General features: G+C 33.2%; 1 protein-coding gene across 2 annotated transcripts in view; it reads right to left on the bottom strand.

Moving 5' to 3' along the window:
• Positions 1-21,858, bottom strand: part of LOC139490771 (transmembrane protein 181-like) — a 35,264-nt gene extending 13,406 nt beyond the window's left edge. Inside the window, exons 1-10 of one of the 2 annotated variants that reach the window (XM_071277757.1) lie at positions 21,498-21,858; positions 14,474-14,577; positions 13,587-13,657; positions 10,500-10,590; positions 9,215-9,354; positions 5,501-5,620; positions 4,402-4,482; positions 3,516-3,615; positions 2,430-2,557; positions 1,585-1,734 (exon numbers count right to left, since the gene is read on the bottom strand). In XM_071277757.1, coding sequence (XP_071133858.1) covers positions 1,585-1,734; positions 2,430-2,557; positions 3,516-3,615; positions 4,402-4,482; positions 5,501-5,620; positions 9,215-9,354; positions 10,500-10,590; positions 13,587-13,657; positions 14,474-14,577; positions 21,498-21,634 — 1,122 coding nt within the window. In that variant the 5' untranslated portion in view covers positions 21,635-21,858. Of the gene's footprint in view, positions 1-1,584; positions 1,735-2,429; positions 2,558-3,515; positions 3,616-4,401; positions 4,483-5,500; positions 5,621-9,214; positions 9,355-10,499; positions 10,591-13,586; positions 13,658-14,473; positions 14,578-16,828; positions 16,903-21,497 lie in introns of those variants that run through there. The other variant, XM_071277758.1, reaches the window with a different exon arrangement.
• Between the last annotated feature and the right edge of the window lie 2,203 nt (positions 21,859-24,061).

Genomic DNA, 24,061 nt, shown 5'->3' with positions numbered 1-24,061 from the left:
CTACTTTTTGAGTAAAATGAGGTCGAAATTTTGCATATTTGCTCAAAATTCAGATTTGTGGCTGTATTTTCGCTTTCGAAAGAAAGACATAACTTTTTTTGTTACAAAAGATAAACACAAATTGTTTTTTGTTAAATAATTTGTAATTTCTGTATTTTATAAGTATTATAAAAACTTGTACATTTTTTATTCAGAAAAAACTCATATTTAGCGAATGTTCATGAATGTAGAAAAAATACATTATTTTTATTTTTACATCTATATTTATTATAATTAAAAAAATTGCACTATTTACGTTTTCATGAAAATTGGCACATATATTCTTCTTACGTAATCAAACCAAATGGCATTTTAAAACATAGGGGTCCATGAACTTGTTTTCAAGTTAAATAAGTTTGAATGATAAAAATCAGTCGAAAAAACTGAATCCTTTCCCGATAAGTCATAGTTTGACGTCTTGAAAATAACAATTTACGTTAGCAACGTCATTACCTCCCCTGTAACTGTATCGTTTGCCCTTAAGAGGATATCATTTTGTTCAAAACAAACCATGCTGATTTCTTTCCGTCACTTAGCTTGATGCTCCATGAAAATCTTAATTTTAGGGTAAGATTAGAGTTAAGATATATGTACTGTTCTATATTTAACTGTTTCAATGCACAATTGAACTATAGGTCAGTATTCAGGATAAACCATCTCGCCCATTTAAAAACACTTATAAATGTACAAAAGAACTATAGCATAAGGACAATTCACATTCTTTTTTCCATTTTTGCAGATATATATATACAAATCAATAAGTTTTCATATAAATCTATTGGATATATATCTTCTAAAATTTTAATGTAATTTGAACCATTAATCCAAGAAATATTTTGGTAGTTTCATGTTTGTTAGAATGTCATACAATTGATACAACACTTATCCTTATTTGCTTAAAATATTGGTTATGGTGTGTGTTTAGGCTAAATAAAATATATTATGTATGTTTAATTTTGCGGATACATAGTTTAATTTAGTTAAGCTTGGTAATAGAAACTATTAAAACGTTTTAAAACGATGTTTATTTGTTAAAAAGCACACATTGTAGCTGTTTTAGTTATGTTTTTATAATCATATATTTGTGGTTCCAGTTACACGACCGACCCTATCTTAAACCCCCCCCCCCCCTGACCCTAGAACTTTTTTTTTCATTTCTGAAAAATAAATTTTCAAACCATCAAATCTTGAGGATTGTGAATTCAAATAATTAAATTCATAGATTTCTGCCATCAGAAGTATCTGTTATGACTAAAATGCAACAATTCATAACAGAATGCAACAAAATCAAATAAAAACATGACTGTTTATTTTACAACCAAACACATGAAAAATGGTGAACTTCCAGTAGGGGACTGTATAATACAGGAATCAATTTCGGTAAACACACGATTTTTTTCCAGATTTTGACAATCAAAAATAAAAATCTATAAAAAAAAATTAAAAATATTGCTGACCACTTTTTAAAAGTATGTAACTGGAACCACACATATATTTTATTTGGCCTTAGCAAAAACAGCAATATAAGAAGGAGAAATAACATACCATAAAATTAGTAGTATCCAGTCTGTAATAATATGTAGGATCTTGTATTTCATTATATTCTTGCCAGGAGGATAAAGTCACTGCAGATATCCATATCAATCCTACTATAAATAACTTTGGGATGTAGAACTTCACAAATCTTCTGTCAGTCTGAAAATAAAACCATACAACCATCAAAATTGACACATCAATATGTAGACTGTAAGCATACTTCAAACTTTCTTCAGATGTAAAAAAGTAGTTTTTGACTGTATTAAGATTTATCAACATACAAAAGATGTGATATTATCTGATTTATATTTTTTTTTTGTGTTTAAATCACAAAAGATGATTGGGATGCACAAATTATCTGTAGCATATTTTTCTTAAGATATATCCATGATGAGATGTGTGTGGGATGTATTAATCCACAACCACATTCAGTTGGGGCTGTTCTTTATTGTGTTATATATGGAGAGAAGAATAAAATTGTTTATATCTTGAAATATTCAATGATTTTTTAACCATTTTACTGAAATAAACTACTTTACATCATAATCACCAACCAGTTGTTCTTTGTCATTTAGGATATACAGTGTAACCTGCCTTATTCCAACATTTTTCATGACCCCAAAATATGCCTGTCCTTGCCGAAAAAAAACCTGAGTTTCCAGACACCCTGCTTAATCTGTAATTTTTTTCTGGTCCCCCAGTGTGTCGGATAAAACAGGTTACACTGTAACAACAAATATATAAATAAAATTGAGAATGGAAATGGGGAATGTGCCAAAGAGACAACAACCCGACCATAGAAAAAAAAAAAAAAAAAACAACAGCAGAAGGTCACCACAGGTCTACATATTTACCTGTCTGACACCATGATATAAACACAACCAGAATAATAAGAGTCCACATAGGAAAGAGGCTTGGAACAAGGCATCAAACATACCAGGTACCCAACTGTTCACTAGGAATGTCAGTGGAAATATTGGATCTGAAAAATAAAATATTTCAAATACGATAAAGAACAGCATCAAACATTCCTGGCATCCATCTGTTTACTAGGAATGTCAGCTGAAATATTGGATCTGAAAAATAAAATATTACAAATACAAGAGGCATTGAACATTCCTCACAAAAAAAATCATCATGATAAGGAATTTTAGAAAAAAAACTGCATTAGGGCTATTCCAGAAAAAAATGTATGGGGGGGGGGGGGGGGGGGGGGGGGGGGGGGGGGGGGGGGTTGGGGGGGGGGGGTTGGGAAGGCACATTGTATTAATAATACATGGGTGATGGGTATCACAGCAACTTTTCACACTATAATGCACTATGATTCTCAATTACAATTGTCTGGGTGGCGGGTGCTGACAAAAACTGCCTTCCAACCCCCCATACATTTTTTTCTGGAATAGCCCTTACTTATTTCCCTTTGGACTATCATTTTATTTTTACATAAAGCTTGCCTGAATGATGCTCACTCTTAATTTTGAAGTGAACTATTTTCTTATCACTACTTTTTTTCCCCAGTAATTTGAGAATTCTTTAAAGGAATCAAGCAACAATCCTGCTTTACTTGGACATTTAAGAGGGTGTTGCATCTTTTGGTTCAATATCTAAATCATTTGGTGGACTTTTTTGTTATACATGATTTTTTTATGGAAATATTTTTAACCATACTTGTATTTGTTCCTTTTATGAATGTAATATCAACTGAAACATATACATGTAAAAAATAAACGTTTGTAAAAATACAAATTAATGATCAACAATTAATTAAGTTTAAAGTGCGGCTACTAGTAATGAGATTTTTTTTTTAAATGTTCTTATCTAGAACAAGCTATAGCTTGTAGTCCTGACTACAATAGTAATGTATTACAGACAGACAGACACATAGAGGGAGGGAAACCAGTATCCCCTTCTTGGGAACTGAGGTATAATAAACATCTTACCATTATACAATAACAGTAGAGGTAGTAGTAAAGACATCCATCTTTGTTCTATTGACCAATCTCGTATAGTAAACTTCCTCAAAGAATGACCAAACACACACTGAAAAGATAAATACTATAAACTGAAACACAACAAAGCATTTATAGAAATACAGGTGTCAGAGAAAAACAAAATAGTCTCTTTCATGTTATAAATATGTTTTTAAGTATAACTGTTAGGAATGCAAAAGCTTTTAGATTATTTTTTTTTTTGGTACCACAAGAACAAAGCAAATATAACTTGCATTCAATTAAAATTACATAATTTATAAGGGGTACACATATTATAAGTTAAAAGTTATATGGTTTGCTACTGACCAGCTACAGGTCCATAGAGGGCTAGTCAAATTGAAGGCTGAATCCTCTATGGATTTTACTAACCCTCTGTAGATCTGTAGTGGGTCAGTAGTGAAAGGTATAACAAATTTATCACACTCTGGAATTTTCTTGTCATGTTTTGTAAAAAAATAAACAATGAAATATAATAACATAAAGAGATGACGCCACTCTTAAAATCAATCATAACGCCACTAATTTAAGGGAGATGCAATTAAAATCATTATAATAAAAGCTACAGAAAAGCTACAGAATGCAAAAGGTTATAAAATATTTTTATATTTTAACAGATTGACTGCTGTGGTACAAAACTAAAGAGACTTTGCACACTACATCTAATTGTTTCTGTGTAGTTATTTTGGAATGTTGATGGTCTTATTTGTCTGCTTTCTTCTTGACTTATGGCACTGTTTTAATTTTGACCTATGGTATTTGATTGTACCAAAGTATTTTTAACCTCTTTTTTTTAACAAATTTACTTGATAGTTGACAAATACATGACAATACTTACTGTTGCTACAAATGTCATGAATAAAAACACAAATCTAATCCAGATTTCAATCTGTGTGAATGATGAGTTATAAGTTTTAAACTGAAAAATAAAAAAGTAAATGATAATTCTGAAAATTAATAAACTGTAAATAAACACTATAATACAATTAGTTTTAATCAACATCAATCATGGTTATCATGGTTAGTAAAAAAAAAGTAGTTTGTTGTCTTTAATATTTGTTCTGAACTTAAAGAAATGGGGAATGTGTCCATGGGACATAGATGATGCCCCCTCTTGCATATCATATAAAGTAATAAAGAAACATAACTCAAGAAAGGTAAAAGTAATGCTACCCATATGTGTACTTGATCTGAGTTTTGTGGTAATAAGTATTGTGTATAAGTTTGATAAGTTTAACAATTGATTGAGACAAACTTAAGTTAGAGAGAAGAAAAGAAAATTCAGCAACTTTTCCATTGTAAAAAGGCATAACTCTAGATTTTTGCCACCAAAATTCAAACATGATCTATGTTATGTGGTAAGAAGCATTGTGTATAAGTTTCATAACATTTGGTTGAGGCAAACTAATGTTTGAGAATGGAAAACAACTTTGAGACATACAGACAGACTGACATATTATAACTTCGGGCTGTTTTAAAATTAATTGTATGTGGGGGAAATGGGTTACAGAAAGCACTTACATTAAAATTTAACGGGTGATGATTATTTTTAGAAAGATAGCCTAAACAATTTGAGGAACATTTGAAGTAAAAATTTCATTTATGGCTGGATTAATTAAAAGTGCTTTTTGACCCATCCCAATTATGAGGGGGGATAGGACCTTTATCGGGACTCCGGGATCGGGTGTTTTTAAGCTCGGGATTTCAGGATTGACCCTTTCGGGATCCGGGAATTCTTTTTTGCGAATTTCTGGACCTCAGGATTTTGTGTTTTTATGCACGGGATTTCGGGATTTCGTTTTTTCAAGCCAGGGATTTCGGGATCAGGACCCCTCCTATCCCCCCCTAATTATGTTCCTGGAAAGGTGAAATCAATAAAATCTAATGCAAAAAAATTCTCTAATTATAAACACTACAATCATTGAAAAAATACTTACATAAAATACTATGTCTTTAAAATCAAACTTTGTGTTCTCTAGTCCATAGAAATTGATTTTTATTCTATAGTAGTTGTAATCTAAGTATCCAAGATGTAATAAGATCAGGTCATCACATTGCTGAAATTACATAAACAAATCAACATTTAATGGGTCAACATCCAGATTGTATATGAATGAGAAGACAAAATGTACCAAGGATCATGCTTGTGGGCTTGAAACATATAAGTGTAATACTGTGGATACATTTATTTTCATGGGTATCAATTTTTGTGGATTGAGGTAAACATGCATTTTTCATGGATATTTGATTTCGTGGTTCTGTGTACAAAGCCTATAGAAAATTTGTAATTTGTTAAAAATATTTGAATTTGTGGTCCTCGTGTTCCCACTAAAATAGGTATCCAACAAATAATAATGAATCCATAATAATAATCTCAGCTGTAAATACGAACACCATCATCTTTAATTCAGAATAACCAAAAAGAACTTAAGTGAGAAGAAGGATACAATCAAATTGCTTGTAAGCACTGAATGCTAAATATTACTAAAACTAACTGCCTATATATATAGCTACATGTACTTGATTACAAAACAATTAATCTAAAATGAAAATGACAGGCATGAACCAACAACAACCAGTAAACTACATGCTCCTGATTTGGGACAGGCACATAAGATTAGTATGGCAGGGTTAAACATGTTTGTGAGCGCTCAACCTTTCCCCCTTATCTGGGATAGTGGCATAACAGCACCTATAAAAATCAGTGGAAAGCTTAAAGTTATCAGTTTTGTTGATTTAAATGCATTCAAGAAAAGGATTGTCCATATAAAGTTGCCCGAAATCTGACACCTCCTTTTCAGCACCCATGACATGACTTAGCCCAGTATTCCCACAAGGGGCAAATATATGTGTAGACCTTTTTCAACACTACTAATCTCATTGTAATGTTTGTGCCACCAATCACCACCATCTCCTCACCAATTAATATTAACCTCCTGCTCCCCTATGGCTTCCTCATTATAGCCCTCACTGTCATCTTTCCCCTGCCAATTCTGACCATTTCGTAACCTTTCCTCATTAAGTAAGACCTCGTGTCCGGCATTAATTACATCAGTTTCACTGAACATGCAAATTCTACATCAGTTTTGTCTGACGACATTTTCACACTGCAATAGTAGCAGACGAAGTTTCACTTTCCAAACTACTTTCAATTTCGTGCATTGTTCTCCCGTACATTCACAGCCCTATCCGCTTATTTCACCCGATACTCAATCAAAGTGTATGTGTCAACCGAGTACCAGCTTTTCAAAGCCATATTTCTGTTCCCTCGAAATCGAGAATTGTTTTTGTAGCAAAGCCATGAACGCGAAAAAACTTACTTGTCTAGTTCCGAATTTTGTGGGAAGCAAAGGCTTTAAAAAGATCGCTATCATATTTATTGAAGACATATTGAACCATTTATTTTTATTATATAGTTAAAACTACCTAAGAATTATAAAGGGCTTCATCAAAACACAGAAAACAGCTGTACTTCCACTCCTCGTTATCGAGAGGAGCCATTTTGAAACCCCACATGACCTCAAAACGTGTTTCCGGTTCTAATTTTAGAAAATAAAATTTTCCGATTTGATTTATTTACCTTTCACGATGTTTTTAATACAGTTGAAGAACTGAAATAATACCCTCAGATATCGTAGATTTTAAATGAAACATTGATTTCAACTGTTAAGAACAGCAAATAGCGTAAAACTGCGGCTTTTATTGGGACAATATTTATGTATCCTGAAAGATACACTCGCCCTGCGCATCGTGTATCCTCAAGGATACATCCGCCCTGCGCATTGCGTATCCTCAAGGATACACTCGCCGCGAAAGGGTTAATTTATCAGTGGGAAGTTAAATTAAACATTGCATTGTATCAAGCATTGTAGAAACTGATTCAACTAAAATTCTTGACAAAGGCAGATAACTCCAATTTTAAAGATTACTTGTGATATTTTTAGAACAGACATTAGATTCCTGCACCTTGCACAAGTAATGTAATGTTCATCATCATGTAACTTGAATATCTGAGCATATGTTTCAATGGTTAATTTCAGGAAAAATTTATCAATGGGAAGTAAAATTAAACATTGCATTGTATCAAGCATTGTAGAAACTGATTCAACAAAAATTCTTGACAAAGGCAGATAACTCCAATTTTAAAGATTACTTGTGATATTTTTAGAACAGATATTAGATTCCTGCACCTTGCACAAGTAATGTAATGTTCATCATCATGTAACTTGAATATTTGAGCATATGTTTCAATGGTTAATTTCAGGAAAAATTTATCAATGGGAAGTAAAATTAAACATTGCATTGTATCAAGCATTGTAGAAACTGATTCAACAAAAATTCTTGACAAAGGCAGATAACTCCAATTTTAAAGATTACTTGTGATATTTTTAGAACAGACATTAGATTCCTGCACCTTGCACAAGTAATGTAATGTTCATCATCATGTAACTTGAATATCTGAGCATATGTTTCAATGGTTAATTTCAGGAAATGTTCATGGATATATAGGATATTTAAAATATTGAGATCAGTGGACTTTATTTTATGTTTCTCAAAAGTAGTGACAAACCTTCTAAGTTTTAGATATCAATAAAATTGAGAATGGAAATGGGGAATGTGTCAAAGAGACAACAACCTGACCATAGAGCAGACAACAGCAGAAGGTCACCAACAGGTCTTCAATGCAACGAGAAATTCTCGCACCCGGAGGTGTCCTTCAGCCGGCCCCTAAACAAATATATACTGGTTCAGTGATAATGAACACCATACTAAACTCCAAATTGAACAAAAGAAACTAAAAGTTAAAATAATACAAGACTAACAAAGGCCAGAGGCTCCTGACTTGGGACAGGCGCAAAAATGCGCAAGGGTTAAACATGTTTGTGAGATCTTTGTGAGTAAATGCATAACAATACGCACATTAAAATTCAGTTCAAGAGAAGTCTGAGTCTGATGTCAGAAGATGTAACCAAAGAAAATAAACGAAATGACAATAATACATAAATAACATCAGACTACTAGCAGTTAACTGACATGCCAGCTCCGGACTTCAATTAAACTGAATGAAAAATTATGTCTTCATCATATGAATATCAAGTCTGTACCATAAGGTTTTGATTGAATTTCATACAATCTTTACCCCAAAAGTAAAATAACAAGTAAATGTGTAACTGCCACATGGGAAGAGGCACTTCTCTTTCAAGTCTCATCATTTCTTTGTAAGTTTTAAAAAGAAAAATCATTTATCCCTATGATTCTGAAGAAGCCTAATCCCTTCTTATTATTTGTTAACAAAAACATTACCCTGTTATATTTTGATATTTATACAAATCTAAGAACTTAACCATTATTTCTACTTAAAATGCAGAAGATCCACACACAAAAAATGTAAAACTTTAGTTGTAAAATGTTTGCAGAGTAATGAATTCCCAACAGATTGAGACAATATTTTTGTTTTTCACTGTAAGATGTAGTTTTGCTAAAAGAATTATGTTATATCTCCTATTCGATTATTCAAATTAATAGAACTGCTACACAGATAATCCCGACATCTTAACATTATTTTCTTGTCATATTTTCTCTATTTCCCATAGTTTTCATGATAAAAAATTGTCTTAAGATCAAGTTTGTATATTTAAACTGTAAACTACCTTTGAACACTTGAGAATTCTTGTTCTGTTATGAATCTTTGGACTCAATTGAGGATTATCTGCCTGTATTACCCCCTCATCGTCAGCTTTCATACCACGGATCTGTACACTCACTGTAAACTTCTCCTCAAATTTGGAGTCTGAAAAATTTAATTATTATACAAATGTTTAAAATATTCATACATGTAGCATTTCAAAACAACTAATGTAAATTCAGAAAGGAGTAAGTCCAGTAAGACCCCTTTTTGGCCCCAAAATATAGCAGTTTTACAAAATTGTTCAAATGTTAACTTTTAGTTATTTATTGGATAGTAGAATGATTCGGCTGTTTTTGACAATACAATGCACATATACCGGGTACTAGCACCATTAAGTCATGCTAAATTACTGAAATCTTCACAATTCTAGCATTTTTGTTAAATTTTAGGCGGTTTCCGTGTAAAACAAAAGTGGCCGCATTCGTGTTCATCCAATTAATTGAAATGTAAGTTGTATTTGATGATAATACATAACATATATAAAGGTTGAGGATGAACACGGATTCATTTTTGACAAAAACCATCTGAAAAGTGACATATTTTGGCATATTTGGTAGCTTTTTCATATTGGAGCTTGAATCGGAGCGTTTTTAATGACTAAACTAGTTAAAATCTTTCACATAAATTAATTGTATCAAATGAAATAGACACTTAAGTGTTTAAAAAGTGGTCAAAATCTTTCGTCAGATGAAACTGAAATTTGAGGCCAAAATCGGTCCTTACCGGACCTACTCCTTTCTTGCATTTATTACTGCCATTTGGTCATTTAATACTGAAATGCCATTTTAAATTTTGAAATATTGAGTCCTTTTTTAATTCATATAAAAACAAGAATGTGTCCCAAGTACACGGATGCCCCATTCGCACTGTCATTTTCTATGTTCAGTTGACCATGAAAATGGGATAAAATCTCTAATTTGGCATTAAAATTAGAAAGATCATATCATAGGGAACATGTTTAATAAGTTTGAAGACCATTGGACTTTAAATTCATCAAAAACTACCTCGACCAAAAACTTTAACCAAAACTTTAACCTTAAACGGGACAGACGGACGGACAGAGCTGAAAACATAATGCCCATACATGGGGCATAAAAATCAAAATGAAAGTTTAAATTATTGAGATTATTACCTTGATGTATTTTTCCCAAAAAGCAAAAACCATTTTTTTGTTGATAAACTTAAAATGTGATGAGGATGACTATGCAGAAGATAACAAAATGTATAGAAAAATAAAAATATATTACGTGTTTCTGAGTCTGTAGTTATTCGTGCTATAAGCCAGAGTTGTTGATGGTATGTTGTCAGTGGATCAGACTTCAGTATGAATGGTCCTGTCTATAAAATGTAATACAAAACATCAATTAATAAAATATTTTAAAAAAAAAGAAAAAAGGATTATATATGTTAGCGGCAATAAGTGAAATTAGACATTAAGCTTAAATCCTAGGCAATAAGCTAACGCCTAGGCAGTAAGTCTATTGCCTAAATGATGTTAGGCATTAGTCTTAAATCCTAGGATTTAAGCTTAAATCCTGAAAAAATATGTGCAGGCATTAAGCTTAATGCCTAAAGTATAAATGCGAGTAAAATAAAAGACATTTATTCATTTAGATAAAAATATATTTGTTACATAATAACATTATGAGAACTAGGTTTATCGAAATTAAACTGTCCTGTGATTGGTCCTGTAAAATTATATTCTTAGGACAGAAATTATGATAAAGTAAGGACTGACTTACGACATGTCTCAGCATGCACATCGAAGCTATCTGAGCTTTACCTTTGAGGTTTATCTTAGCTAGGATGTCCTTTGTTTTGGCGTAAAAGAAAATAGCAAATGAAAACATTGAAATACATGTATTGTATCAAATTTAACCCAGAACTTAAATTTAAAAAGTGATTTATTATTAGAAAATACTTATTTAAAATTTTTAGTTTAAGGGTAATAAATAATTTTGATATTATAATTGTACATTTTGAAACAAAAAATAAGTAAAAAAAATATATAACTACGTTTTATATTATAATTGAATTGTAAATAGTTAATATAATCTTTCATATAGATACTGAGTACTTCAAATATTTTATTACTGCAAAAGAAAAAAAATAATATTGTACTGATGCCAAACTACAGTGCCCAATTTCATCCTAAATATATAAAAAAAGAAGATGTGGTATGATTGCCAAAGAGACAACTGTCCACAAGAGACCGCAAATAGAAACACTTATAAAATATATTATTTTATTTAAACGCTTCAAATAATTATCTAAAAATATGAAAACTTAATAGAAATTTGTGTCGAATTCATTTTGATATCACAAGTTCTGGAACTGTAAAGAAAGAAAACTTACTTATCCAATAAAAAAAAATTGGAAAATGGTGTGAGCAAACAATCATATCTTAATGTTGCCTACTTTTGTGCAGTTCTAACCAGCTCGACTAGTGAAGTGTACAAATTTTCAAATAAACATTATTATTATTCTATAGAATCACCCCCCTTTTTTTAATTGGATACAATCGCTATTTTTTCATTTAAAATATTTTTAATATTTTGTTAAACTGTTAAAATAACTAATTAAACTTTTGAAGATCTGTCAAATGAATGTATATAAATACATGTAATATTAGAAATATTATTAAGAAACGACTTTATATCAAGAATAAATCACTAAATATGCATACATTCCAGATTTTACTTATTGCCTAAAATTATGTTCGGCAATAGGATGAATAATCATCATCAAATTTCAGGAAATAAGCTTAATGCCTGAAAATTTCAGGCAATAACTTAATGCCTAGGCGTTAGCTTATTGCCTAGGATTTAAGCTTAATGCCTAATTTCACTTATTGCCGCTAACATATATACTCTTAAATGTAGAGGTCAAACTGTAGGTATTCATTTTATAAAGATCTATACACAAAATTTACAAATACTTGATAACCTATATAAATTTGTACTTGTATTTGTAATATTTTTCTTCTGATAAATAAAGAACAGACAAATGAATACACATACCTGAAACCATAATGACCCCATATCAGGGATCTCCATGGCCTGTTTAACGATGGCGCCCCGCCATCGTTCAAATGTCTTGCGCCATCGTCAAATGACTCGCCCCATCGTTAAATAGTCTTGCGCCATCGTTAAATTGTCTTCCGCCATCGTTCAAAACTTCATCATTTTTTGTAGCCCGACGCCATTTTTTTTATCAATTATAATCAAATGCATGTAATTGCATAACCCTTAGGCTTTTTATGTTATAATCCAACACAGTTCTAACGCCTGCGGGATATCCGGATTAAGATCGCTAATCACTTGTACCTGAGCTTGTACAGGTATATCAACAAACCAGACAGGAGAATACTATCTGAGGATAGACGATCCATTTGTCGAATTAATAGACTAAGTTTCAGCAAATGATTATGATAATTTAGATTAAATAAATAAATTAATAATCCAGTTACAAAGAAAACAGTTTAACAAGTCGAACACGTGCTTTATTTTGACTTACGCAATCAGCATCCCCCTTTTTTTAAGAAGAACAAAATAAGACGCAAAACAGTAAATATTAATTCATCGCAAATAACTCGAGTACTGCTGTAACGATAATTTAGAATTACTTTAAAAGTTTAAAAGTAAAAACTTGTAAATATTTCCTGTAAAGAAATATCGTATCGTTATTCCGAATTCATTTCGTATATTACAATCAAATTGATACATCCGCGTTTCCGGTTTCTATTCAGACTCGAAAGATGCATGTTGCACAGCATCAATTTGTCAGATAAAGTCATTAAAAACCTTTTCATTTGCTTTACAAATCTCTTTAACCTTTTACATAACCCGTACGAATCGTTTTGTTGTTGCTGCAAATCAGCCATACCGGTAATGGGTTCAGAATTTGACAGTGTCCATGAAAAATAAACTCCACATCATATGATTTTTAACCCCCATAACAATTACCAAAAATACAAGAAATCTACATGGGGACCTTCATGACAGCTTTTGGTCATTCTCGACTAAGGGGGGACCATGAAGACTTGGCATTTGAATGGTTAAAAACGGCAATAAATGAACATATTGATACTTCTAATTCTATAATGAAAATTCAAATAAATATAATTTAAATAAGCAATGAATTAACATGTTCACCATTCCTTGTATGGAGGGATAAAATACTTCCGATCGCGTTACACTGTACAGGGTAGACACGGTTTGTAATGGTGAAAGTTCCTCCATGGTTCAATTTTCATCCATGGAGATCCCTGCATATAATAGTCTTGTCATTAAAATACTATCATAAATAAATGACCTTAGAACTGCTTTATTTACCTTCAAATCTTTAGGTTTATGTGGACCAAATGACGACCCATTCTTGGAGACTGTTTCAATATTTGGTGGTCCTAAATATAAAGCAGTCAGCTATTAAAAGATGGTGTTTAAATTATTATGAATAAATAAAAGACTATCTAACCTGTAAATTGCTCTTCTACAAAAATTTTGAATACATGTAATTAAACTGAATTTAGACTTTCAGCAATTTTAAGAGCAAAATTACTCAAAATTTTGTTCCTGCCAATTGCATGTTACAATAAACATATAATTGGATGAAGAGTTGTCTCATTGGCTCTCATACCACATCTTCTTAAATCTATATTAAAGCAAAAACATCATCTGTTTTTTTCCACTACAGCCATGTGCATGCCAGTCTGGAAGAAAATAGCAAAACTATAGCATTCTTTATTTTCTGCCATATACATGTACATGTATGTATGACTATGATGTAGGTTAACCGATTAAAACTAAATACAAAATATAAAGACGCTTTACAGTGTAATTTGTAGCTGTCGATGAAAATGTGAGATTTTAGGGACACACAAATGGAAGGGTGAAAACTCAACAACTAAACCTTTCACCATTGAAATTTCTCCCCCTGAAATTCATACATAACATGTTAAGAAGATTGTTGTAATTTGAGGAATATCATGCATTTCAAACGGATGATAAATACGTAAATTTGAACATACACATGTCATGCATGTTAAGATGTACACAAATTTATAATATATATGTATAGTTAGTTCAAAACTTCAAGTTGCTTTAAACTTCCAGTAGCAAACATTGACTGAATATTACAAAAGCAACTATCATGACTAGCCTAGCTGCATCTCAAATTTATATAATGAAACCAAAATATATGAAGATTATAATTAACTCACCTGCAACTCCAATCAATAAAGTAATACCAAAACATATGAAGAAAGTAACAAAAACAAGTACAAATTGTCTTTTGTTCAATGCATACAATCTCATCTGGACTGACCTATAAAACAAAATTCACCAGAATGTTATTTTTTGTCTTAGTATGTTTGTGAAATCAAGAATGAATGGAACATTTTAAGGAACACATGTAAATTATAAGCACACCGCCAGTTCAACCTCCACTTTGTCACTTACTGGGTTGCAACTTTTAAAATCTTATATCTGTTAACGTTAAAATGTATGCAATAATTTCATGTCATAATGACATATACATAATTTTGTAGTTAAGGTTTGATGTCATCAGGGAAAAACATTTTCCTTGTTTGAATTGTTTTACACAGTAATTTTGGGGCCCTTTATAGCTTGTTGTTCAGTGTAAGCCAAGGCTCTGTGTTGAAGGCTGTACATTGACCTATAATGGTTTACTTTTATAAATTGTTATTTGGATGGAGAGTTGTCTCATTGGCACTCATACCACATCTTCCTATATCTATCTACATTCAACAGTTTTTCACAGCTTAACATCCACAGGTAGAAAACAGTGAGGAAGGGGGTATCCTAATTCAATCTTTTGCATAGGAATGGCTTAATATAAAATATGGAAACTCCCTTCCAATGACCGCTAATTGATTGTGGTATGGAAGGAGTATATCAATGTAAATAAAAAGTTCTTTTTTTCAGTGTTATTTGTCTGTAACATTGTTCTCCTGATGAAGACTGACGGAAAACGTGTAATATACATTTGTAGGAAGAACCTGAGTACATTTATTTCCAGACCCATATTTTGTTTTGAATTTCTAAATTGCCAAATGTATCACTCAAATGGATTGAAATTACTCTTTCATGTCTTTGGATTTAGTGGACATTAGTGACAATATTTTATATCCAAAAAATGCAGGTTGTTGCCATGGTTACATCAAAAAGAGATCTTTTTAACTATATTGGAAATTAAATCAATTGAAGATGCCGTTTCTGTATACATGTAGTCCAAATAATTATGACATCTTGAAAGGCTATTATATTTTTTTTCTTTGATGCCTTACATCGCAAGACCTCATAATTATTTGGACTAGAATACATGTACATGTACATTGTACATCACTACATGACACATAGTCCGAGATTACTCTGACGTCCAACGGCTGTTTTGCCAGACAAGCTGGGGCCGTGGGACCTCAGAGCTCGTCCCATATCAAAAAGTGGCTATTTGCCCACCCAAAATAGATGCGCTGCTTCATCGCTTCTGGTACCGACTGACGGCCTTGGAATTATATAAATCGGGCATCAATCTGTTCATTTTTCATTTATCTTTTCATTTATGTAAGTTTCACCTACCTGCCAACCTTTATTTTAACAGTTTTCACAGAGACCCATCGATTTCTGCATTTTGCCTTTCATTTTCAAAGATTATCACGTGAGCACGAGAAAACAGTGATGATTTATGCAAATGACCATAATGTAACACCTCGTTTATTTACAATGCAAGTTATCTAAATGTCCGAGAGCTTCCGATTGTTCTAGTGGTCGGAACTAAATGCTTAATACCGATCTCTTGTAAAGGAGGTGAAAAATCGTGGTTGGCTACTAAATGTTAAACATCGATCTCCTACAAAATTTGCATATTTGAGTCTCGAGGCCACAAACTCTCTCGTAACTTGACGTCCATTTGAAAGTGAAAGTCAAAATGCAGAAATCGATGAGTCTCTGTGAAAACTGTTAAAATATGGAAAAATAAAAGTTGGCAAGTAGGTGAAACTTACATAAATGAAAAGATAAATGAAAAATGAACAGATTGATGCCCGATTTATATAATTCCAAGGCCGTCAGTCGGCACCAGAAGCGACTAAGCAGCGCATCTATTTTGGGTGGGCAAATAGCCACTTTTTGATATGGGACGAGCTCTGACGTCCCACGGCCCCAGCATGTCTGGCAAAACAGCCGTTGGACGTCAGAGTAATCTCGGACTACATGACACAGAAAGAGGGTGGTTGATTATTATTATATTAAGTGTTCTTCCTATCTGTTAAATGCTACCTCAGATGCTACCTACAGTGTTACGGTCCAGAGGATAATAATACCATAGTCCACTCCCTACCCAGACTTATTAATCTTATCAAATTTGATAGTGAGGAGGTCTAAAAATTGTATGTGACGTTCACCATGTTCACGTTGAACCCTCTGATCTCATATTAGATCAAAATGGGTGTTATCAGATTTGCTCGCCATTTCTGGATTTTATATAAGTGTTTCCTTATTGAACTGTGACATTGGAAATGATTGCAATGTTTGTTTTGGGATGGAAATTAGCTTACGACTCAATTTCTCTTGCCATGTTGGCAAGTCAATATTCGTGTTTGTCAAGCATCAACAAGATCGAGATCAAAAATTCTAAAAAGGAAATAAAAGCCGTAATTGAAAATTACGGATTTTTTTATATGGTATTCAGTTATCAGTGGAGCAGCATATCAATATGTATGTTCTTGAGTTATCTTCAGAGGCGGATTTAGGGGGTCCAGGGGGCCCGGCCCCCCCTTTTTTTGGAAAAAAATTGGGAAAAAAATGGTTGCTCATATAGGGAATCACTCTTAGTATCGTGTATCGTGTTTCTTGTGGTTAGTACTTCGCTTTAGGGTTAGTAATGAAAGGCGTTGTGTTCATATCAAATTGTATTCAAGTTATGTTCAAGGCAACGTTACGTAAACAATAGGCAACGTAAACAATAGGTAACGTTAGTGACGTTAGTTACTTAGTAAATGTACAGCGGCTAATACTTGACACTGGGGGCGCCGAAAAGTGAAAATTAATCTAAAATTATGAAAAAGAAATTAACATACAAAGTGTGAAATGATAATTAACTATTCAAAGTCCATGTAAATAAATAGAAATTGTTAAACTGTCTATTCACTATGATCATTATCAAAATCACGGCGCACTTGATACCAGTAAGTATATTGTCATGAAAGTATTAAGTCCATGTTTGAATCTTTAGCTTGGTTTCAGTTTTACTCGGTGCTCTGTCTCCGTGGATTTTCATTATTCCTGGTTCCCTGCTAAATGTGTGAATCCTACCATTGTTCTTCATTGTGTTGCTTTTTGAATGATACGTCTCAAAATAGTCTTTGTTAAATTTCATTGAATTGTCAGATACTTCTCCCATTGATTCGATTTTCCCAAAACGTTTCAAATCGACTTCTTCTGTCTTGTGTTGTAACATGAAAGATGAGGATGTGGGTCCAGCTGAGTCTTTCATTGGTCCAGAAAGTAGGTATCCGAGTTTTGATTCTACTGCGGTCGGGCCTGGTCCTCTGATAACTGTGTCTTCTACGATATCCCAGTAGTAATCCGAACCTATTAAAAATGAAATCCTGAATTTATCCATGTCGCTCACAGGGTGCGCTAATGTAAGTCCACTGAGGTAAGGCAGTTTAGCAGCATTGTATGGCATGCGATTGTGTAACGGGGCTGCGATAGTAGGGACAATAAATACTTCCATTGGTATTTTCTTCCCATTCTGAGTTTGTAAATCTATTACGGCAATGTCCAAATTGCGTATATTTCTGTTTTCATCTCCAAATGCTGCTAGGCTAACTGTCGAGGTTCCATTCGGTTTTAATTGCAATTCAGCGGCTAATTCTTCGCTAATAAACGACTTCTGAGATCCTTCATCTAAAAGAATATTAGCGGTAGCTGACCTGTCATCTACCCAAACTGGTGAAATGGCTGTCTTTAATAAAATGTCTGTCCTTGGTTTAATGTTCAATGTCGACGTGTAACATGTTAATGCATCATTTTCGCTCTCTACTGTACTTACTATGGTGTTTTGCGGTAAAGATTTTGCTGTACTTACGCTTACGCTTTCCTTTTCTTGATTCTTATTACTGTCACAAAGACTAGTGTGGTGCTTGTTATCACATTTTCTGCATCTAAAACGCGAGCGGCATTCTGAAACTTTATGACTTCCAAAGCAACTGTAACATACTTTTTTCTGTTCAATGATAGCTAAGCGGCTCTCTCTGTCTACAACACTGGTACATTCGACTGACGAATGCGATTGTTTGCAATAAATACAGGTTTTGGGTTTGAACTGATTTATTACATATTGAGGTCTTGCAGTGATTTTGGGTTCAACTGTTGTGTGAAATGACGCTGTGGGTGTGAAACTGTCTAATTTATCTGAATTACCAGTTTCCTGTACGTACATCTCTTTGCCGATTGCTTCTCTAAGGGACCTTATATCCCAATTCCGTTTTCCGTGTTCTCTGGTCATGAGTTTTTTCATTTCGTCGGGCAACTTTCCAAATATGATTGGTACTAAAAGTGATCCGAATGTGTCTTGCGATTGTCCGAGCGACTCTAATCCCCTTATGCACGATTCCATTTTATCGTAAAATACTCTTATGCTGTGCGGCGTAAGTGACGGATGCGTAAGTTCAAGTAGATTCTGCATGTATGCGTTTATAATGGTTTGTGTCTGTCCATACCTCTCCTTTAACAATATGATTGCGTGTTCATAGTTGGCGTTTGATAGAGATAAACCGGATATGCATTGTGCGGCTTCACTGTGTACCTGAGATTTGAGATAGCTGAACTTTTGTATATTTGTCAAAGAGGGATTGTGATGAATGGTTGTCTCAAACGATTCCCAAAATGTCTGCCATGTTAATATATCTCCCGTAAAGTTCGGTAAATCAAGCTTAGGTAGTTTGTGATAGAAGTTTGTTGCTGTTGTTGGGTTTGCATTCGTATAAACGGAGCTATTATCTACGGTATATACATTTTCTGAATGGTTTGAATTATGATTTGCAATACTTGTTGACGGAAAATTTGATGAGTCAAGTGTATTGGCTATTGGAACATAAGTTGTTTCACTCACCGTTTGCTGAAATTGGGTTGTTTTGTTTCCAGAAACTATGTCCTTGAATCGGCGAATGGCGACTTCCATATTCATTGCATAATCGTCCGCGTCAAGAATTTCTTGTTCCATGTCTTCTAGTTCGGTTCCATCTAAGATCTGTGAGTCTAAAGATTCAAGCAGGTTCCTCTTTTTTGTAAGGTTGTCTGCGGCAGCCGAAAGTTCTTCATGTCCAATATCATCTTGCGAAATTCTTTCCTTTGTTCTATTAATTAATCTTGTAACTGCACTACGGTGACCACCACGAATTGCTTTTAATTTCTCCTGGTCACGGCACCAATATCGTGTATCGTGTTTCTTGTGGTTAGTACTTCGCTTTAGGGTTAGTAATGAAAGGCGTTGTGTTCATATCAAATTGTATTCAAGTTATGTTCAAGGCAACGTTACGTAAACAATAGGCAACGTAAACAATAGGTAACGTTAGTGACGTTAGTTACTTAGTAAATGTACAGCGGCTAATACTTGACACTTAGGTCAGTCAGTGGGCCCCCACTTATGAAAATTTCTGGATCCGCCACTGATCTTAGTCTTTAGGTCCTGTCACGAAATAGAAGTTCCATTCATAACAGAAGTTCCAAATGGAAAAAAATGTTCTGGAATATTATTTCTCTGGAATAATTATTACAGTATATATATAGGCCTATATACACTGTAATAAATAGGCTTATATAATTATATATTTTCCTAACGTAATCATGAAATGGTATAGAATATTTGTTCCAACAGGAACAGATAATATATCATATCATGACATTATTTAGGCCAAATAAAATAATATGTGTACAGTATTTCTTATTATGTCTTTTAAATTATTTTTTTATTACTGACAATTTTGTTTACAATTTTTCAAAATGTCCATGGGGGTTTTGCGTGCAAGATGGCTGCCATAGTCCTTAAAAACCTTCAAGGCGGCCTTCAAATACATTTTTATGTTGTTTTTCGGCTTCCTCATAGTTTTTCAAGCCTATAGTCATTGTAAAATGAATTGTTTTGTTTAAAATTATGGACAAAATTGCTCTTTCAAAATTTCAATTTTGGAGCCTCAGTGGGGGAAATCCCCCGAAAATATTGACAGTTGGCAGATATGAAGTTAAGAATTATCGGGGAGAGAAATTCTGACTGTAATAGTGCTTAATTATTGAAGATCGTTGAAAAATGACCAGAAAAACTTTAAGGATTTTTAGGTAGGCTGCTTCTAAGCTTAAATATGGGGTAGGTATAGTGAAATAGAAAACACACATATTTCTTAAGTTGGCTTTTTATAACAAAGTTTCCACTGAAACTTCTAAGTTAGCGCAAGGATTTGTATAGTAAAATAGTCTTACTATACAAATCCTTGGGTAGCGGCAGAACAGTTATGGTGAACAAATAAGTAAGTAAGTAAGTAAGTAAGTAAATTTTATTTAGAGTCGGCATATATATACACAATAACAGACAAAACATGAGCTCTTATGAGCTCTTTAACCGACTATCACATAAACAAATCATGCAGCATCATGCAAATACTATCAAATAAAAATGAAAAAAGCATGCAAGTATAATGAAAGCAAAACTATTTGATCTGTGAGCCTCCAGAGTCAAAGTTCATGTGGCAAGCGCCTCTATGTGCATTGTACAGGGGAGTCAGCAAATCACTTGAAAATCATAAAATAATAACAAACTAAAAGCATAAAAACAATAAATAAATAAATAAATATACGATGACAGTTTAAGCAACGAGATGATCAAAACATAAAAGGATAATGATGAAAACATGTGTACGCATCCCCTTTATATTTACTTCATCATTTTCGATCCTAGAACAGTTTATTTTCCTAGCATTTTGTTCTAGGACATCACTTATAGTACACCACGAGTAATCGATGACCGGCATGCAACCATTCATCATCATTTCTCCGATTAATCGGATTGCAGTGAAAAGTCACAATCATGGCTTTCTGCTGTTTAACATCATCATGATCAGATTTTGTTATAATGTGCTTTTTCATATATATTTTATGGCGAGCAATTTGCATTGTTAGTGTTTCAACCTTTGTTGTGTGAAAAATTGCATTGAGTATTTTACTCACCTTTCACATCGATCATGATGATATGTCGGTGCTATGTGTTTAGAAAATGCACTAAACATGTCAGAAAATTGTGACAAAAATGCGCGTGCATTGTTAGTCCAAGACGGCGTAGAAAACGAATATGTATAAGAATCCATTTTGTCAACAAGGTCTCACGGTTCTCTCCTGGAACTGCTAACGATGAGATTTCAAGAGTTACACATTAAAATAACAATCTCAATTCAGAAAGTTTCGTTGCAATATATGTTTTATCATGTCCATATTTTTTTGAATTATAACTAATTTCATTTCCATACAAAAGACTGGAACCGATAATGGTTGATGGCTTCCATTTATGGGAAGAAAATCGATTTAAGTGACTACAGACGATAGCGGAAGTGAAAATCTCCAAGAGAATTAATCGATAACCATTCTGTTTTCTACATGTCATTATCGTTTAAACGTCAACCTTGGCATAACTGTGGGTAATCGATGACAATCAATTATTAATAAAGATACTATCTTAATTCAGACAGCTTTTTAATTGTGAATTTTAGATAAACAAGAAGAAACAATTACACTAAATTAGTTGACAGGTGTTGCGATCGTTAATTTTAAGGTAAAACACCTTTTGAAAGTTGAACACTGTGACAGTTTATACAAGGATTTTTATAGTAGAACTTGCTATACAAATCCTTGGTTAATAGAAAAGACTATGTTATTGCTGTTTTTCTTCTGAAAACGTTTTTCCTAAATTAAAGCCGGTAATGATTTCGGGTGCTCCAGTAGGTTAGCATAGAGTGATTGATGTGAGCCATGCGTCTTGTTGCTCATGTAAAAACAAAGCCGATTATCAGTTTAATTCAGTAGGTGACATTCAAGGAAAACAGTATCATATCCGTGGTCATCTGTGTCTTCTGTGAAACAGATATTTCATAACTGCCAACAAACTCATGATGGCGCCAGGAAAAATTTTCGAAGGGATGTTTTCAACTTTATCACTTTGAAGGCCTATATACAGATTAATCATGGTAGACAATGAAAGCACTGAAATATAATATCAACTGGCAGAAATATAACCCTTATGCAGTCGCTACTTTATGTTGCTACATTGAAAAGGAAAGTTCACAATTGGGACTCTTTTTTTTTTTATCATAACCGACCAACAATGTCCATTTATCGAAATATTCCTATTGTGCAATTCTAATTCAACGTGGACGGATTTTTTTTGGTTCTCAGTGTTGTTTTTAACTTTTTAAATATCAACGAGTTTTCCAAAGTCACAATTTCCATTAGTAATACAATATGTAATTTACAGTGAATGTTTAATTAAAGATTCATTTTTTTTATTTCAGTTTGTTTATCTTCTTTTGAGAACTGCAAATACTGCAGCAAGTATCATGCCTTATAACTAGAGGCTCTGAAGAGCCTATATACATAGCTTACCTTCGTCTATATTCATGTTTAGCAAAGGACACTCCCATGATAATAGAATTCATAACCTACGATAGTAGAGGGGCATTATGTTTTCTGGTCTGTGCGTCCGTTCGTCCGTCCGTCTGTTCGTTCGTCCGTCTGTCCCGCTTCAGGTTAAAGTTTTTGGTCAAGGTAGTTTTTGATGAAGTTGAAGTCCAATCAACTTGAAACTTAGTACACATGTTCCTTATGATATGATCTTTCTAATTTTAAAGCCAAATTAAACTTTTGACCCCAATTTCACGGTCCACTGAACATAGAAAATGAAAGTGCATGTTTCAGGTTAAAGTTTTTGGTCAAGGTAGTTTTTGAAATTAGTATGGCGTTCATTAACACTGGACTAGTATATATTTGTTTAGGGGCCAGCTGAAGGACGCCTCCGGGTGCGGGAATTTCTCGCTACATTGAAGACCTGTTGGTGACCCTCTGCTGTTGTTTTTTATTTGCACGTGTTGTTGTCTCTTTGACACATTCCCCATTTCCATTCTCAATTTTATTTGATGAAGTTGAAGTCCAATCAACTTGAAACTTAGTACACATGTTCCTTATGATATGATCTTTCTAATTAAGAGCCAAATTAAACTTTTGACCCCAATTTCACGGTCCACTGAACATAGAAAATGAAAGTGCATGTTTCAGGTTAAAGTTTTTGGTCAAGGTAGTTTTTGATGAAGTTGAAGTCCAGTCAACTTGAAACTTAGCACACATGTTCCTTATGATATGATCTTTCTAATTTTAAAGCCAAATTAAACTTTTGATCCCAATTTCACGGTCCACTGAACATAGAAAATGAAAGTGCATGTTTCAGGTTAAAGTTTTTGGTCAAGGTAGTTTTTGATGAAGTTGAAGTCCAATCAACTTGAAACTTAGTACACATGTTCCTTATGATATGATCTTTCTAATTTTAATGCATAATTATATTTTTTATCCAATTTTGTGGTCCATTGAACATGGAAAATGATAGTGCGAGAGTGGGGCATCCGTGTACTTTGGACACATTCTTGTTTTATCTTGTATTGCTGATCATTTAGTTGGTTTTTATCTAGATTTTTAGATTGTGCCCAGTACACAAAACTTGGATAATGAACAATTCTCATGTAAGGGCAATC

This window comes from Mytilus edulis, chromosome 10 (genome assembly GCF_963676685.1).
Source record: "Mytilus edulis chromosome 10, xbMytEdul2.2, whole genome shotgun sequence".
Classification (NCBI taxonomy): Eukaryota; Metazoa; Mollusca; class Bivalvia; order Mytilida; family Mytilidae; genus Mytilus; species Mytilus edulis.
The sequence above is the reverse complement of the archived record's forward strand: the minus strand, read 5'-3'. Positions and strand labels throughout refer to the sequence as shown.